General features: G+C 43.2%; 1 protein-coding gene across 2 annotated transcripts in view; it reads left to right on the top strand.

Moving 5' to 3' along the window:
- The window catches only part of ATG16L1 (autophagy related 16 like 1), a 1,009,779-nt gene that overhangs the window by 143,316 nt on the left and 848,834 nt on the right, over positions 1–17,629 (top strand). Inside the window, exons 8-10 of one of the 2 annotated variants that reach the window (XM_044070583.1) lie at positions 11,861–11,917; positions 12,116–12,166; positions 13,025–13,124. In XM_044070583.1, coding sequence (XP_043926518.1) covers positions 11,861–11,917; positions 12,116–12,166; positions 13,025–13,124 — 208 coding nt within the window. The remainder of the gene's footprint in view (positions 1–11,860; positions 11,918–12,115; positions 12,167–13,024; positions 13,125–17,629) is intronic. The other variant, XM_044070584.1, reaches the window with a different exon arrangement.

Genomic DNA, 17,629 nt, shown 5'->3' with positions numbered 1-17,629 from the left:
CGGTCATTGTCCATGTTGGTGTGAATGACCTGAAACATACCTCCCTGGACTACATGAAAAGAGACCTGGAGGAGCTCTCTGATCATGTAGCCAAGGCAGGTATGACCATAGCCCTGAATAGCATCCTGCCATCGCCCAGAATACCACAATTAACGGACAAAATGATTGACTTCAGTTGGCTAAGCTTCTGTTGTCCATTCATAGGGGATCCAGTTCGTCTTCCTGGGACGACATGTTCGACAGACCACAATGCTTTGCCAGAGATGGCCTGCATCTGTCACACCTGGGATTCCGGATACTGGCTTAAGGCTCTTGCCACCGCTATAGTGCCTTTTTTAGGCAAGGTTCAAATGACAAATCCACCACCGTAACAGGTACAATCAAGCAAAAACTGAGGGTAATGCTACTCAATGCTAGAAATCTAAACCTCAAAATGCACTCACTTGAAGCACTCCTTAAAATGGAGAGCATTGACATCTGTGTAGTAACAGAGACCTGGTTCAAGGCTCCAGAGAGCACCCCTGGATTACCTGGCTATAATTCATACCACACCTTTCGGCCACCTAACCTGGACCAAAAATCTAAAGGAGGGAGTGTCCATATTCATTAAGGATATCCACATCTCCAGGCTTGTTGCGCAACATAATGTATCCGAAATTGTCAAAGTGCGACTAACACTGGGTAAGACTGCAATTCAGGTTGTACCTTGCTATAGATCCCCCACCATGCCCCAGGATGCCCACTCCACATTCCTTAACATATTGGATAATATTAAGGTACAGCCCAATACCCTAATAATGGGTGAGTTCAACTACCCCACCATCAACTGGGAAAACTACTCGTGTACTAATTCATTAGCTCAACGCTTTCTAGAATTCATAAATTCCAATGCCCAGAATCAGCTTGTCCATACCCCCACCAGGGGCAGCAATATCCTGGACCTGGTCGTTACCAACATGGGTAACTGATGTTCCACGCCAGAGGTAAACTCCTCACTGGTCAGATCAGACCATAAGCTTGATCACAAGCTTGATCACACGACCTCAATTTCCCACCTTCACCCCCATATTAAGGAAGCCACCGTAAAAAACTTCTCCAAAGCCAACTTCATGCTTCTTAGAAGTGGCAGACTTCACTACACCTGTGCAGACGGATAATGGAGGTACGATGACTGAATCCTATACACATGCACTGTATAAACACATACAAGAGTTCACGGATCGTGCCATCCCCAACAGAGCCAAGATGCTGGTCCCCTGCCATAATCTCTCTACAACAAAGAAGCTGTTGCAAAAAAAAGTAAAACCCCCTGATTGCAGGAACTCCCTAATCAGCCTCAGTAAGAAGCGGAGAGCCCTCCTAAAATCCTCCAAAGCTAGCTATGAAAATAAAATTGCCACTGATTCTAAAGACAACCACAAAGCATTCTATAGCTGTCAAAAATCTGAATGGCAACGCTCAGATCCACTGCAAGCTACAGAACAACGGCACTAGATATACAGAACCAACTGATATTGCCAACATCCTGGCAGATAGGTTCAGTGCAAACTTCACCCCCCCACCCACCCCCACCCCCAAGGGCCCATTCCTATACCGGAAGAATGCATAGCCCCTGTAATCATGGCTGCACAAGTTAAGACCCTACTTTCCCAAAGCCAAATACACAGCATCTATGGGACCAGATAACACCCCAGGCTGCATTTTGCATGAACTACAGGGCGAACTGGCACCCCAGTAGCACCCGCAAGTTCCATGTTCAATCATAGCATCTCTTCAGTCTATCTGCCTACTGAATGGTACACATCAGTGGTTATCCCACTCCATAAAGGGGGTGCCACCACAGAGCATGGAAACCACCGCCCCATTAGCCTGATGAGCCTGGTCTGCAAGGCCATGGAACATATCATGGATCTTATAAACAAAACATAGGTAACCTGCAGATGCTGGACCCCACTCAATTTGGGTTTGTAAAATGTAGATAATGTCTCCTAAACCTGATTGACTTCTTTGAAGCAGTCACCAGAGCTGTGGACTAGGGTAAGGTGGTGTGCACAGCCTATCTTAACCTCGCCAAGGCTTTTGACACCATCCCCCACTCTGGAATTATAGATAAACTCACTACACTGGGCATAAATCCCTATATCACAAGATGGGTGGCCAGCTGGCTCACTGGCAGAGTCCACACAGTGAAAGTAGCAGAGTCCAAATCAGACCTCAAACCAGTGACAAGTGGAATACCACAGGGTTCCGTCCTGGGTCCTCTCCTGTTTGGCATTTATTTTTCAGAGGACCAGGCTAATACAGCAGGTCTTTGGCTAACAAAGTTCGCAGATAACTGCAAACTGGGAGCCATAACAGAATCGTCTAATGATGTGGACATTCTACAAAGGAGCCTCACTGAGACTGATGCTTGGTGTCAGTCATGACCTCAAGCTCAATGCCAAAAAGTGTATTGTCACCCCTTTGGGGAAAACACTGTACCCATGAACTTACCACATAGGCGGTAGCCTACTTAACACTGAAAGTGTGATAGGAGACCTTGGGACACATGTGGACACCTCTCCTTTGACCATCACATCACCACAGTAGTCAGGAAATCCTACGTGGCACACCTAATCACTAAAGGGTTCTCCTCCAGAAAAAGGTCATTGTTCCTCTATACTCATCCCTCATCAGACCCATCATAGAGTACAATGCCCCGTTTGGCATGCATCTCGCAAGACATCTGCAACAACTAGAAAGGCTGCAGAAATACCTCACCAAGAGGATTACCAGCCTCAAACAAATGCCATATGCAGACCCCTCAAAAAACTCCAGCTGTACTGTCGCTTATCGTCTACTCAGAGGCGACCTCTGCCTAACTTGCAAATCCATGTCATACCCAGATGTTACTGTGTTTCATTGTTGCAGTCATTACATTTGGGTTATCTGCCTCCAGGTAGCCCTCAGCCAGCGTGAATATCAAAGTCTTGGATTCCTGCGTCGGATGCTGTCACCTCTTCCATGACTTCAGGTCATCAGGGGTATAAAACATGCAGCCGACGCCATTACAGTCTGTCTGTCTTGCAGCTGGTTGCCCAAAGCTTTTCACAAGTGCTGGTCGGCCGACTCCTGAAATTTTCGTTTTCGAGTTTCTGAACCGAAGTCTTCAAAAAAGCTAAGTACCTCGTTGGGATCCTTTTTGTTCTTTAACTGATGCCAGTAAAAGTTTACAATTGTCGATACCTGTGGAAAGCAAATACCTCAAAGATTTTCATTCGTACTGCATTCCTTGCTTAGGCCTAGACCACGACGTCCCTCGCTGTCGGTTTTGTGCTTTATTCAACCCCCAAACTGTTCGTAGTCTATTTTTGCAGCAAATTATTTTGGTTCTAGGTTTAACTATCCAGAAATGTCGTCTGTAAGCAATCAGATTACAGGTATTCCAAAAAAACTTGGATAAAGACAGAGACCGCATAGGTCCAAAACTGCCGACAACACTTGCGCTAAGCTAGTTGCAAGTTTGCCGGTACTCTGAGCGCTTTTGCAGCCCCCGATACCAGCTACTTCAGATTTGCAGGCCTCTGCTGAGACCTATTCAGAGTCCAGTATGCTGCGAGATGCTTCTTGGACTAAGGAACCTGCAGATGTCTCTACCTTGGATGGGTCCAGAGCTGCTGTGCAGGCACCGGCTTCTGAGGGTGTATTCAGGCCTACAGACTTGCATTTCAAACAGACGCCATCTTCTTCAAGGCCTAAAACTCTATCAACGCCTAGAAAACCAACATCCAAACTGCATTGTCATGCCTATATGCCTAAAAAACAAGAATGGCTGAAGACCTTGTTACCTTCCCCCATTGAGACATAGAACTGATTTTCCTTCTGATTCTTCTGATCAGGATTCTGAAATTTCTGTTTCTTTTGATTACCAGGATTTGCTCTTATCTACCTATGAGGATTTTGATTCAGAGGATTCCATTCCCTCTGCTTCCCCTCCAGAAGATTTTTCTTTTGGTGAAACCTTACACACTTGGGGAGCTATTTGCTCGGAAAGCCTGGATTTCGGACTCCAAAAAGAGGCTTAGGGAGTTCTTACTCCCGCAACACAGGCCTTCAGCTATCTTTTCTGTTCTGGACATTGTAGATGCCTTTTTGAAATCTAGCCTGGCCCCGGACACCTTACCGCCAGCTCCCAGAAAACCTGACCGGTACTAGAGTACCTGACTCACAAGTTCCTCTTCAAGAATCCTACTGTGGACCCAGAGACCATTTCCCAGGGACCTAAAGGCATTAAGGCTACTACTGCAAAAAACCCTACCCCCTCTGATAGAGATTCCAGAGCCCTGGACAGATTGGGTAAGAAGGTATACACCTGCTACTTTGGCTATTAGGGCCTTAAACTGCCAGTTTCATGTGTTAGTATCAGCAGCATATTATGGGACCACTTAAACAGAAAATGATGATTCCTGACTGTGTTGAACATAAAGAATTACAGAATTTAATGCATTCAGCTGAACAAGTTGGTAAACATAATTTGCAGTGTGGTTTTGACTATATAGAAGTATCTTGCAGGGCTGTTGTCACTGGGTCGGTACTTAGAAGGCATGCTTGGCTTAAGGAGCAAATCTTGCCAGACCATGTTAAAGCTAAATTACTGGATGCTCCCTTAAGCCAAGACTGCCTGTTTGGCAGCAAAGCACAAGAAGTACTTAAAAAGATGGAGTAAAAAGCTAAATCTATGCAAACTGTTAGATTACCTGCAAGTATAGCCTCCCAGATTTAGTAGGCATTGGCCTTCTAAGAGTTCATTCCAGCCTCTTCCAGGACTTCGGTCCAAACCCAGGAACAGCAGACCACCTAGGCTACAGTCTCAATGTACACACAGGCCTAAGCAGTGGGGGGCTTCCACTTCCAAAGCTTGAAGTAGTAAGACACCCCCCTATGGAAAAATGTCACAAAGACTTGACCTTAAACCTTCCAAGCCCTACTCTGCTGCCTGCTCCCTTAGGGGGAAAGATTACCTTGCATACAAAAACTGGGAACTCATTACCCAGGACAGTTGGGTTTTAAATATTCTTCCAAGGATACAGATTCCACTTCCACACCTTACTAACCCCAAACGGTTGGCCAGACCACCCCCAAATCAGTGGGGCACAGCAGGTTCTCTTTCTTCTAAGTATCAGGGCTGTTCATCCTGTCCCAGCAGAAGAAAGGGGACATGGTTTTTACTCAAGACTCTGTCTGGTACCCAAAAAAGACAGCTCCTGGCGCCCTATCCTGGACCTCTCTATTCGAAACACCTTTTTGGTAGTCCCAAAATTCAAAATGCTAACACTTCAACAGCTGCTTCCTATGCTAGGCAAAGATGGCCTGGTTGGCAACCTTAGACTTAAAGGAAGCTTACCTGCACATTCCAGTAAGGGAATCTTGCAGGAAATGCCTATGCTTCAGAGCAGGCTCCATGCATCAGTTCTCTGCACTTTCCATTTGGCTTATTTGCTGCACCCAGGGTATTCAGTGTCTAGCTCCAGCCATTGCATTTTGCAGGCAGAGAAATATTCAGATATATACCCATACCTGGACGATTGTCATATTTGGGCAGAAAGCCAGGACATGCTATTAAAACATCTGGCATTTGTAAAGAAACTTTTAACATCACTGGGGTACACCATAAACTAAAAGAAATCTCATCTAGTATCCTGCCAACAAATTGTATTCCTGGGAGCAAGTTTGAATACAACTTCCCGGATGGCTTACCTTGTGACAGCGAAACAAGTTTATTTGATAGCTTACTTCAGACTACTGGCCCCAAAGACCCAACTGTCTGCAAGGAAAATCCTGCAAGCCCAAGGGTTCATGGCCTCTTGCATTCTGCTAGTTCCATATGCAAGACTGCAAATGAGGAAACTACAATGGTATCTAAAAAGCCTATGGTGTCAACATTCTCAGTACCTGGAGACAATGATTCCTATCATTCCTTGTATAAAGATAGTTCCTTTTGATGGGCAGAGGCCTGCCACCTAAACGAGGGGCTCCCCCTGCCGCCCAAACCCTGACTTAAGATGCATCAGACTATTCATGGGGGGCTCACTTGGCAGGGCAGTGCATTCAGGGCAAATGGAACCAGAGTCGGATGCACCTGCATATCAACCAAAAAGAAATGCTAGCTGTACAGAATTCTCTGACAGCCTTCAAAGACCATATTCTTCCAGGACAATTATTGGTAAAGACAGAACACAGTTATGTGATACATAAACAAGCAAGAAGAACCCACTCGGACCCTCTCTGCAGACTAGCCATGGCTTTGTGGAACATAGCCCTGAGCTACCAAGTGCACCTGCAAGCTCAATTTCTGCCAGGCAAGCTAAATTCACTGGCACACGACCTAAGCAAAAATTTCATGGACCCATACGAATGGAAACTGGAACCAAAAATATTTAACCTGTTGAGGAAAAAATGGGAGACCCCAGAGATAGACCTATTTGCCTCCGCTCAGAAATACCAATTGAACAAATTCTGCACAAGGAGTCCCCACAGTCAAGCTTGGAAAGTGTATGCCCGGTCCTTTACCTGGGAAAGCCTCTCAGTTTATGCCTTTCCCCTCTTCCTGTCCTCTCGAAGGTTCTGCTAAAGATCAAATGGGACAAACCAAAGACAATATTGATAGCACCAGACTGGCCTCGCCAGCACTGGTAACCCTCTCTTGCACAGTATGATGCTGCTGGATCCATGGCACCTACCTCCAACACCTTCCCTGCTGTCCCAGCAGGCGGGCCAGATTCTGCACCCTCTCCTTCAAACACTGAACCCTGCAGCCTGGCTAATTGTCTGAGCTCTCCAATAGCATCCCTCAGTAAGCAGGTGCTAGATGTCATTCTGGAAGCAAGGAGACCTAGTACTAGAAAATCCTATGCTGAAAAGTGGAAAAGATACTGTTCCTGGAGCCAGACTCTGGTGATGGGCACTACGGTGCCCAGCTTATCTCATATCCTTCAGTACTTAACAGAAATGCTCCACAAGGGCCTATCCTTCTAGTCTATCAAAATTTATGCCTCTGCCATTTCAGCACATTATAATACTGAACCACCCCTCTTTTCTCACTTACTGTTAAAGCAGTTCCTCAGAGGGGCTAAAACTTAAGACCCCCAGGCGAGCCCCTTCTCCAGCCTGGGATCTTAACTTGGCATTGGAAAGGCTCACTCTCCCTCCATTTGAACCAGCTGCAACTGCAGAGTTGAAATTCTTTTCTTGGAAAACCGTCTTCCTTCTAGCCATCACATCAGCAAGAAATGTGTCTGCACTACAGGCCCTCATGGCATTGGAGCCCTTCATTATCTTCCATGCCGACAGGGTTTCCCTCAGGACCAATCCTTCCTTCATGCCCAAGGTGGTGTCTAGTGTGGCCCTAAATCAGTCCATTCATTTGCCTACCTTTTTTCCTAATCCACAAAACAAAGGGGAAAGAATTCTGCACTCTTTGGCCATGCACAGACAACTTAGAATTTATTTGGACAGGACTAAGCCTCTCAGGAAATCTGAACAACTGCTAGTTGGCTTTGCTGCAGGGGCAGAGGGGAAGGCCATTTCAAAGCAAACAATTTCTAAATGGATAGCTCATTGCATTCATTTCTGCTATAAGCACCATGAAAAACCTACCCCACAGGGGATAAGATCACATTCCACCAGGGCTGCATCTACCTCTACAGCCTTTCTTAGAGGGGGTCCCTGCCAGGGACATCCTAGAAGCTGCTACCTGGAGCTCTGTTCATACCTTCAAGCATTACCACATGCCTATTTTTTCTAAATCCAGAGCTGGTTTTGCCACTGCAGTTTTGCAGGGCCTAATAGCTGGTCCTAATGCTCTCCAACTTCCTCCTCCCTTCATTTGCTGTGGGAATGAAACCAAATGTAATGACTGAAACACTAAGAACATAGTACAGTTGTTTAGATGTACCATAAATGTAGATGTTAGAGTGTATTCACTGTTGCAGTCCTGGTTACCCCTCCCTCCAGCCCCCTGACTTCTCTTGGCTCTACCTCTCCTTGTTTGGTGTATTTGAGCTTTCTGGTGTATTTGCTTTTTTGTTGGAGGTGTAACAACATATGATTGCTTCCCATTATGGGGGCGCCTGACATCTGGGGTAAGAAAAACTGATGTAATGGTGTTGGGTGCATGTTTTATACTCCTGATGTCATGGAAGAGGAGACTGCATCCGACACAGGAATCCAAGACTTTGATATTCAGGCCAGGCCGGCTGAGATGACCCAAATGTAATGACTGCAACAGTGAATACACTCTAACATCTTCATTTATGGTAAGTGTACACAACTGTACTTTCTGTTGGACATGCTACAGTTAAAAAAAAAAAAAAAAAAAAAAAAAACCCAATCTCTCCATGCCACATGCTCCAGGGACCTGAACCTTGCCACCACAATAAACCAAACATGCTAGAGGGATAGATTCCTGTCCCAGAGACTTCCCATACTCTAACAGACTACCTATTCACATCAAGCAGAGCCCCTCATTGGCCCTCTTTAAGAGGAATCTGGACAATTGGATGGGAAATAGGAAATTCACCCTGGGGATCACCTCTGTGGCTCTGCTCGACAGGGGTGCAGGAAAATCATTTTCTTGGGTGGCAAAAGCCAAGGAACTTTTTGGCTAGGCTTATAGAGCTAGGCTCTATAGCCGATAGCCTAGTACCTGTCTATGAACTTATAAGACATTGAGAAAGCACTTTTGTTCTAGTACAAAGCCACATCAACAGGACCGCTTCAGCTGAACCAGGTGTGTGGATTTCCATGTACAAACCCACACAGTTATTTCAGACAATGGTATGCAGTTTACAAGCCAAGAGTTCAAAACATTTGCTGAGGAATGGGATCTTAGTCATGTCATTAGGAGTCCAGAGTACCTGCAGTCAAATGGTTTGGTAGAACGCAAAGTGCAAAGCAGTTACTGGGGAAATCAAAACGAGATAATAGTGATGCTTTCCTGAAACCCTTAAATTTCAAATGTTCCTCGTGACAAACATCTTGGTTCACCTGCACAGAGACTACTTTCGAGACAAACCAGAACCACATTACCAAGTTGTTGGTTCCAGGTGTCAAGGACAACATATCACTAAAAGCCAACCTGTTGAAAAAACTCAATCCCAGAAGTTCTACTATGATAGGACCAGCAGACTTCTCAGTCCATTACGAAAAGGAGAGTTGGTAAGGATACAGACAGCCAAAGGCTATGATCGGATTGGTGTTGTGAAGAGTATTGGGGCAGAGCCAAGACTGTACACTATAAAATCTGAAGGAGCAATCCAGAATCGGAAACATTTGCATCCTGCGTCCGAGCCAATATCACAGCAGATAGCCTGAGAGAGAGGAAATTCCAGAGGACATTCCTATTCCTGTGACAAATCCAAGTGTTCCAGATAAGAGCTGTGCACTGCAGAAGTATTGTTATAAGATGTAGTCGAATCTCTTGCAATAGATTTGAAGTAACTTGGACATGAACATTTTTTTCTAATGTACATAGTAATGTGCGTCTAGCTCTAATATTTCTTTAAAGAGCAATCTTTCTAAGGAAGGCTGTAGATCATTGAGCATGTATATACTTTTAAGAAGCTATCAAAGGGCTTTCACAAATGTATAAATACCGAGCACGTGCAAGTCAGACTGCTGTTTTGTAGTTAGCTGTCGAGATGTGAACATGTATGTGTAAGCTGTCTGTTCATTCGTGTTTTATAGATGCCGCTATCCATCTTGATGTTTCTGTATATTAAAACATCTAAACGAAATCCCAGGCCTCCTCATTATTTGTATGCAAGAGACAAACAAGCAACAGATATGTTGGGGTGTTCCAGAGTAAAGTTTTGCTGAAAGTTTTGTGTTTAGCTATGTGGGGATACTAACTGATGGTTGCTTTCTCATGTACTGCAGGGAGCTTGGTTGTATGATCCTAACTGATCATTTCCATTTGTTCCTGCTCGCAAGGACTTTGGACCATTAACCCTAGAAATACATGACTGTTGTGGATGTTTGTTTGGGAAGGCTTGTGTTCTTTATTTTTAAATCACTGCATTTGGTGATACCCTTCCCTAAAGGTGGCCTTAAAGCTGACCCAGCTTATTGGACTCTCTGGCCCTACAATCTTATCTGCAAATCAATGGAACGTTTAACAGACCACCTAAGCTGACAGCCTTGTTAAACTTTACCCCCAAACAGTTTAGCTGTAAAAGGGTAGATCCTAGCTAATATGGTAAATATCTTTGAAAGGGTTATGAAGGTTGTAGATATGTGACCATGCCATGCACACAGCACATCTTGACCTGACCGAGGCCTTCAGCACAATTCTCCATGCAGGCTTCCTACAAAAACTAAACGGTTTAAACATCAATCGGTATGCGGTAAGGTGGAAGACAAGCTGGCTTAAAGAAAGAAAAGGGGGGGGAACATTGCAAGTTGAAGTTGCTTCATCAAATAATGAAACTGACTAGCAGTGTCACTTTGGTATCTAAACTGGAGGTAGTCTCTCCAGGATGACCCCTTCCCCCAGTAAATTCTTGGTGTAATTAAATGGGCTCAAAGTAAATTATAAGTGTATTGACACTTTTAGTAGGCAACTCTTCATCGTACTGTATAGACAGTACACAACTACAAAATGAGTTTAGACGGGGACCTAGGTACTTGTGTTGACAGCAGTCAGGAAATCCTCTAATTTGGCCAAGCTGATTGGCAAAAGAATATCCTGAAGGTCTAAAGAGGTATCCACTCCTTTGTACTCACTGTTGATCAGGCCATTTATCAAGTATAGTGCTCCCTTTCGGGTGCATCTTAAATGTGTACAATTAAAAAGTTCCCAAACGTTCCTTAAAACAATCACAAGTGTAAAGTCCCTGAGCTACCAAAAGAGGCTGGAAGCTGTATCCCTCTGTTCAGTATCTTATAGAGTCTAGGAGAGATTTGTCTTGCTTACCATTGAGACCCCATTGTTCTATACCTCTGGTTTCTCTGCAAGACCAATATCCCCAGTACCAGTGACCTAAATATTCACCAGCAGATAAAATGTGATGAAATGGTAGTTTTATAACCTAGCTGTTCCCAAACCTCTGGAATAACCTTCCCTTGTACGTTAAGCAGTACAGCTCTGTCTTCATTGAGCGTAAATTAATGACTTGATGTGTATCTACAATTTACACCAGGATTGACACGTTTGACCCTCCTGAAGAAATAAGGTTCAGTCTGAGGGAGGTTTTTGGTTGGAATTGAATGAGACTCTGATCTTGGGATATTCAAATCTGTAGCTTTTCTACAACCTGTAACTGCTTTAATTTTTTTGTGTGCGTGGGGGGTATTTATCTTTAGTCCGTGTCTGAGTTCATGTACTATTTACACTTTGTCCTCAGCTTGTTTAAATGGTTTCTTCCCTGGTAATTTGAGCCTTAATTTTTTAGTTCTGATAAGACTTTTGTGCCTGTGAACACAACTTGACCCTGCCCTTTTGTCATAGCATTCCCAAGGATATTCAGACTCCTTGCCCCAGTTACTGGCACCCTAATGGAAATCTTGACAGTAAGCTGAAGTGCAGAGCAGAAAAGAGCATTGAAATAGTGCACTGTAAGCTGAAATATGAAATTGGATGAGAGAATATTCAACGTTCATATGAAAAGAACTGTTCTGTATGGTGCTAGCAGTTATAAAAACAGTTGCCCTGTTTCTGCATCATTCAGGTTTAAACCACAGCTGTTTGGCATGCTTGTATTAATTGTCAAGTTACTCTGGAAAATGGTAAAAGGCAGATGTTGGTTTTGTTGCAAGTAGCTGTCTATTCTTGGAAGCAGGGATCATTCAGGTACTGATCAGATTTTTTTTCCCCTTTTTGTAGTAGAAAATCACAGACTCAGCCTGGAAGCCTTCTCAACTCTCTCACCAACATTTTTGGGTAGGTTCAAATCTTTTTCCTTTAACATTTTTGTTGCCTTAAGTGATGAGTGAACGTAACTGATGCTTGAATTGTAGTGTGCTTGCTTTGTCTTGTTACTTTTTTCTCTTGCCTTTTTTATGCTTCTCTACTTTGGATTCCTGATTTCTGCTTCACCACCCACTTTCTTTGCACCTCCATGTCAATCTGCCCCTTCAGTCTGTCCGAGTCTCCAATCCTAGGACACCGCTGCACTTCTTATTCTGCCAGGTGACGAAAACCCGTTTATTGATTTGAATAACTGATTTAATTGACAAATACATGTGCTTCCTGTGTAAATGCAGAATGCTTTGCTTAAGAGATTTGATGCAGTGATCTGGGGTGTATGCATGTTAATATGTTCTTTTGGGCTTCTGTCAGAGCTGGTACTCGCATGTAGTTTGGTTTGAACAAGTCTGTAGTGTCAGTTTCTTTATGGTGGTCTAAGGAAAACTCATGAAGAATACAGCCACCCTGTCACTGTTTCTTGTACTGCTAGCAAATCCTCTGGTGCCAGAGTTTAGAAAAAAAAATAAAAGCAGCCCCATTCTTCCATAGTTTAAGTTGGAGACCCATACTGGAGAAGTGAGGGAGCTGGACACCCCCCCCCCCCCTCTTGCCAGTATTGGCAGTACTTTTAGACCTGTCTTGTGCATGCTATACAGGCCAGTGGTCTCAAAGTACTTCATGGTAGTAAGTGCAGACGATTAAGGCTATTTGCTGTTAATGAGCTGCTTCCTGTGGTCCATGGTTTGATTCCCTCAGCTTTTATTTTGCTTACTGTGCAACCTTGAGAGTGTTACTTAACTAGACAGTGATCTTGACAAATGAGAGCTTGAGCTAGACTTCTTGGTGGTCCACTGGACCAAGAGCTTAGTATTATCTATGTGTAGAACTGTCTCCTCTGATCTGCAATGTAGTAAGAATGCCGTGATGCTTATGGTTCTGGAAGATTTGCTATCTTACTTTTTTTTGGCTATGTTTTGAAGGTTTGGGGCTCAAATTGTCATGTGTGAGTGACAAGTTCTTCATACCTGTTGCAAACTTTGACTTTTCATTGGAGCTAAAATTGTTGTACTTTTTTTCTAGGAGACGCTCAGTAGATTCAGTTTCCGATGCCCATGATAAGGAAGTATCTGCTGGGTTGCACTTGGACGTCAGAGTGCCGACTGTAGCACTTCATATAATTGTGAGTATTTTTGTATTTGTGAGAATTTATGAATGGTTAAGCCTCTAGGTTTTCTGCGGAGTAGTATTTCACAGAATGCTGATGGATGCACCTCTTAGTGCTTGTTTACAGTTTAACACCTGTATGAGCAGGTAGTAAACTGTTAGAATATTACCTTTAACAGTTTTGTTTGCATTCATTTACAGGATCTTGTGAAGTGGTTCATCGTTTTAGTAAAAATGCCTTTTGGCTGTTTTCATACCTTTTTGTGATATGTCAGAAGTATTTTGTTGAGACTGAACTGAATTTCAGAAGTTTAATTTTCTGAACACGTTGAAATTTGTGTGTGAGCAGTTGCATGCCTTTCCTATTCTTGTGCACCACTCTGTAACAGCAGTTTCTTAGGGTATTGATCATTTTCTTTTTAATATAGCATGGTTGAAAAAATGCATGAATTTGTGTGGGTATTGGTAAGAAAATAATGCGGTAGCAACTCTGAAATAAAGAGCACAAGCCCTTTTGAGTAAGTGTTTAATTTTGTTCCAAGTAGCCTGTTTGACCCCGTTATTTTGTTAGGGTTGACCAATTTATCAGCAGAGTTCATTTGCAGTGATAATGCTCAGTGTTTAATTGCTGATTTGTGCATTCTGGTTTGGGCAGGTGTAGATTAACTGAAGTTCGGACAGTGTGAATATGTATAGTAGGACAGCTAAAGCAAAGACTTAAGTTTGTGTTAAAAGTTTTGTTGTTTTGGTGTAGGCAGTTAATACATTACTGGAAAGCTGAGTAGGCATGGATTGTGCAGAATTATTTCTTTATACTGACAGTTTAATTTGGAAGTAAGTGTAAACAAAGAAAGCAATGCACCATATATACTTGCTGGTCTTGCATCAGATTGGTTTCCTTATTTGACAGTGCTTGGATAAAAGTGAGATTTGAGGCTGGGGTAGGCATTTAGAATTCAGGTATATTTGAGGGACATTGATGTTTTAAGGAGAATTTGGATAGAATTTAGTGCAATGGATTTAATGACCTTCGAACATCTGTAATTTGAAGGTAACCACTGTGTTTAGTGAACACAGTGTTTGCATTCTGAGGTGCCATTAACAGCAAGATCACCTATGAAGAGAGGTATTGCATATAGTCATGGTTGTGTTCCTGTTTAGCAATTTCAGTTTGTCTGAGGTGACAATTGTACTATAGGCTGAAGTGGAAGACTCGCCAAGTGCGTTGGAAATCTAAGAATAGCATTTCTGAATTGATGGCTCTAGTTCAAACTGTGAAGAAAATAGCTATTGTTTATTCGTTTAGGATAGAGGGACTTTTTTAAATCTATTTCTTTTACTGGTTAATGTGATTTCTTCTGCACTTGTTGACGTGCACATGGGCAGTGAAGTTGATGTTGGTGCTTAATGTACTGAGACGGAGTGGTGAAAAAGCAAAACATCTAGTTTTGTACAGAGCGTTTAGCATCCAGCATCCTTTGCTTTCTATCAGTTTCCTAATTTTCCCAGTGCATTTCAGTTGCACTGCGTAATAGTGAGGCTTTGTGATAGCACATAATCCTTTTCATTCAATCCATCTAATCTAATTTATGGGTCCTTGGCCACTTGTCTAACAACTTGGCAAAACCAGTGTTCTAGTCTTGAAACAACCCCTTTAAGAATACTTTTCCCCCGTCATGCTTTAGTGTACAGTTACCATCAGTTGTTACCATCTTGAACAGGCATTGATTCCAGTTTTGTGTGAGGCTGAGTGCTCCTCTTTTATTTCTTCAAAAGTTAATTCTAAAATATATGGATTTTCTTATTGCCCAAGTCTTAATTGACTGTTGCTTCAAATCTAGCCCCTTTTCTGTTCACCTGCTTTCAGTGTTGGCTATTATTTTCGTGGTCCTCTCATTTAAAAAAAAAAAAAAAAAAAACGGACACAAGAATTTATAATTATAGTAAGTTTATATCTCTCTTGTGATTTCTATGACGGTGATTTTTTAAATGGTATAGTTTGTAGTTTTCAGTGTTTCAGTTTTTTTTTTGTTTAAATTGAGTGTTTGAGAGAAGCTTTGGCTTGGATAAGGGCAAAGGAAAACCGTTTTGGAAAGTGGCCAAAATGTGGACATGTAGTCCCACCCCAAGACATCAATTAACTATGTGTGGTGTGATTGGGAGTGGACCTCTTGTTGAAGGATTGCTCCATACGTGTAAAGTCTTTGGGCCCAGAGCATTGTTCAGACTGCAGGACCAAGCTTATAACTAAAGGCCTTTTGCCCCTGGATCCAGAAACTACTAAAGACAGAAAAACCTTCAGAGAAGCATGCATCAAAAGAATCTGATTCCAGGAAAAGGCATCCGTAGGAATTGGAGACATCTTTGGCTCTGAAGATTTCCAGCTCTAGACCTTAACCCCCACTCCGATGGTCTGAGAAGGACAGTGTGTAAAAGGAGGCTCAACACCTGGTCTGTCAGCCATATCTGACAGGTTCTGGTAGGAGGGGATTGATGGAATCCTCACTGAAGACACCACTTTTGGAGAGATCATAAAACTTGTGCACCTGAGCTAGCGGATGGCCCAGTGATGAAACATTACCCCCAAGGAAATTCTTTTTGAGGCTACAGCTTGATACCATTTATTTCTTGGGCAGTCTCTCCAGCAGATGAATTTAGAAATCAGTACATCTGAATTGTACCACAGAAGCCAGATAATTCTTAGGCCTCTTAAGGACAGACAGCATTGGTTCAAAAGTCTGTTGGATTCTGTTGTAGTGGCAGCACCAATGAAAAGGGAGCTGACAAAATAATAGTCACTGTCTGTTCTCCTAGCTAGAGCTGTGGACAGACTGGGGGAAGGAGTGTGTGCTTGAGCGTCTTTGCAATTGGGGCCCTGAACTTCACCACACACTTGAATCGTTTTCAGAGGGATTTGGTGCAACAAGCTCTTGCTACTCTGAGAAGACTTCCAACTTCAAACTTAAGGAACCCATAGGAGACTTCCTTGAATGCTATGATTTACATTTCAAGCTTCTTGTGTCTTATACACAGTGCTGCTGTTGGAGTGCCTATGGGATTTTAGACAACTTTAAGTCGTCCTTTGCAAACACTCCCATTTGGATCTTCTACATTTTTCCTTGCACATTATGGCCAAAAAATGAAGTGCTAACAAGACTGCAAAAGGTCGTATACTGGGAATCAAAGGGTCCCAAAGTCAATCTGATTTAAAAAAAAAAAAAAAAAAAAAAAAAATGCTAGCGGCAACTGTTTGAAACGTCACTCTGTGGCAGCCCCTTCAGCAGATATGGGCCACAAGGCTGGTTGGAGGAGCAATACATTCAGGGATTTGTGAGCACTTTTCCATTAGGCAGTCGCACCATCCCTGCCTGACTGCTCTCCTGTGGTGGTGGTCCCCCCCCCCCCCACTTGGCCATCACTCAGGACAAATGAGTTAGAGGGATAATATCCAAAGATCTTTCAGTGCCCTTTTCCTAGTCCCTGGCTCCCAAAATTCAATATGCCGCTTCTAGATGTACCACCTCGTCAATTATAAGCAGCAACAAGGGAAATGGTCTTTCAAAAAAGAGCCAGCCAAGAGATCCCGCAAGACCAGAAGATGAGGATTTTACTACAGTTCCAGAGAAAATAAACCTCAGGCCTATCTTGAACTGCATTTAATTGAACAACTGTGTCTGAGACCCAATTCAGAATATTCAGTGCTGTCAATTTTACCTTGTCTCAAGGCAAATGACTGGATATGCTCTAAAGATCTTTGGGACCTAGCCCCCACATCAAGATAGCCAGAGTGTCTGAGATCTGTACTTGCATCTCAGATTCAATCACTTAATTTCACTGCCCTTTGGTATCACTATAGCCACAGTCTGTGTCCTTGGGCATTTTCAGTAAACTACCAAAAGTTATCCTTGCATCCAGCTCAAAATAATTCAGTTTATCAGATCAGATGTAGTCTAGACCAGACCACTTGGTCTCTTCCATCAGATAGAATTATCATTGAAATAAGCCATTTAGAGCCTTCAGTCTTCCCTGCAGTGGCTGCTTTAGTCTTGAAGCCATTACAGCTATGAACTTTATCTGTCCTGATGGTATAATTTGCTCGCTATCTGAAAATTCTGTGGTGGTTCCTCAAAGCTCAGTGGTCTCAGCCTTGCCAGCACCTCTCAGCTCAGATCATTATAACCAGACTTTGCAAGCAGCGTTCACATCGGTGGCTAGATTCCCATTTCATGCATTCTGGCAGACCACTTGTTCAGCTTATAGCCGTGGTGGTTACCACAGATGCCTTCACCTGGGTGGGGTATTGTAAGGAGATAGGGGGCCAAGGGTTATGGAATCCAGAAAAGACCAGCCATCACTTTGATATCCTAGAGTTGTAGGAACTTCAGGATAGTCTTCCTCTAGGAGTGGTTTCTGCCCAAACAAATTAAAACTGTAGATTGGTATATCAACATGCAAGGAGGAACAGGTGCTGTATCCTATGCCAGGAAGCAGTAAGGGTTTAGGAAGGGGTGATTAGTCTTG

This window comes from Protopterus annectens, chromosome 4.part1 (assembly GCF_019279795.1).
Source record: "Protopterus annectens isolate FY-2018-M chromosome 4.part1, PAN1.0, whole genome shotgun sequence".
In the NCBI taxonomy this organism is placed as follows: Eukaryota; Metazoa; Chordata; order Ceratodontiformes; family Protopteridae; genus Protopterus; species Protopterus annectens.
Note: the sequence above shows the minus strand (reverse complement) of the source record. Positions and strands in the feature narration are given on the sequence as shown.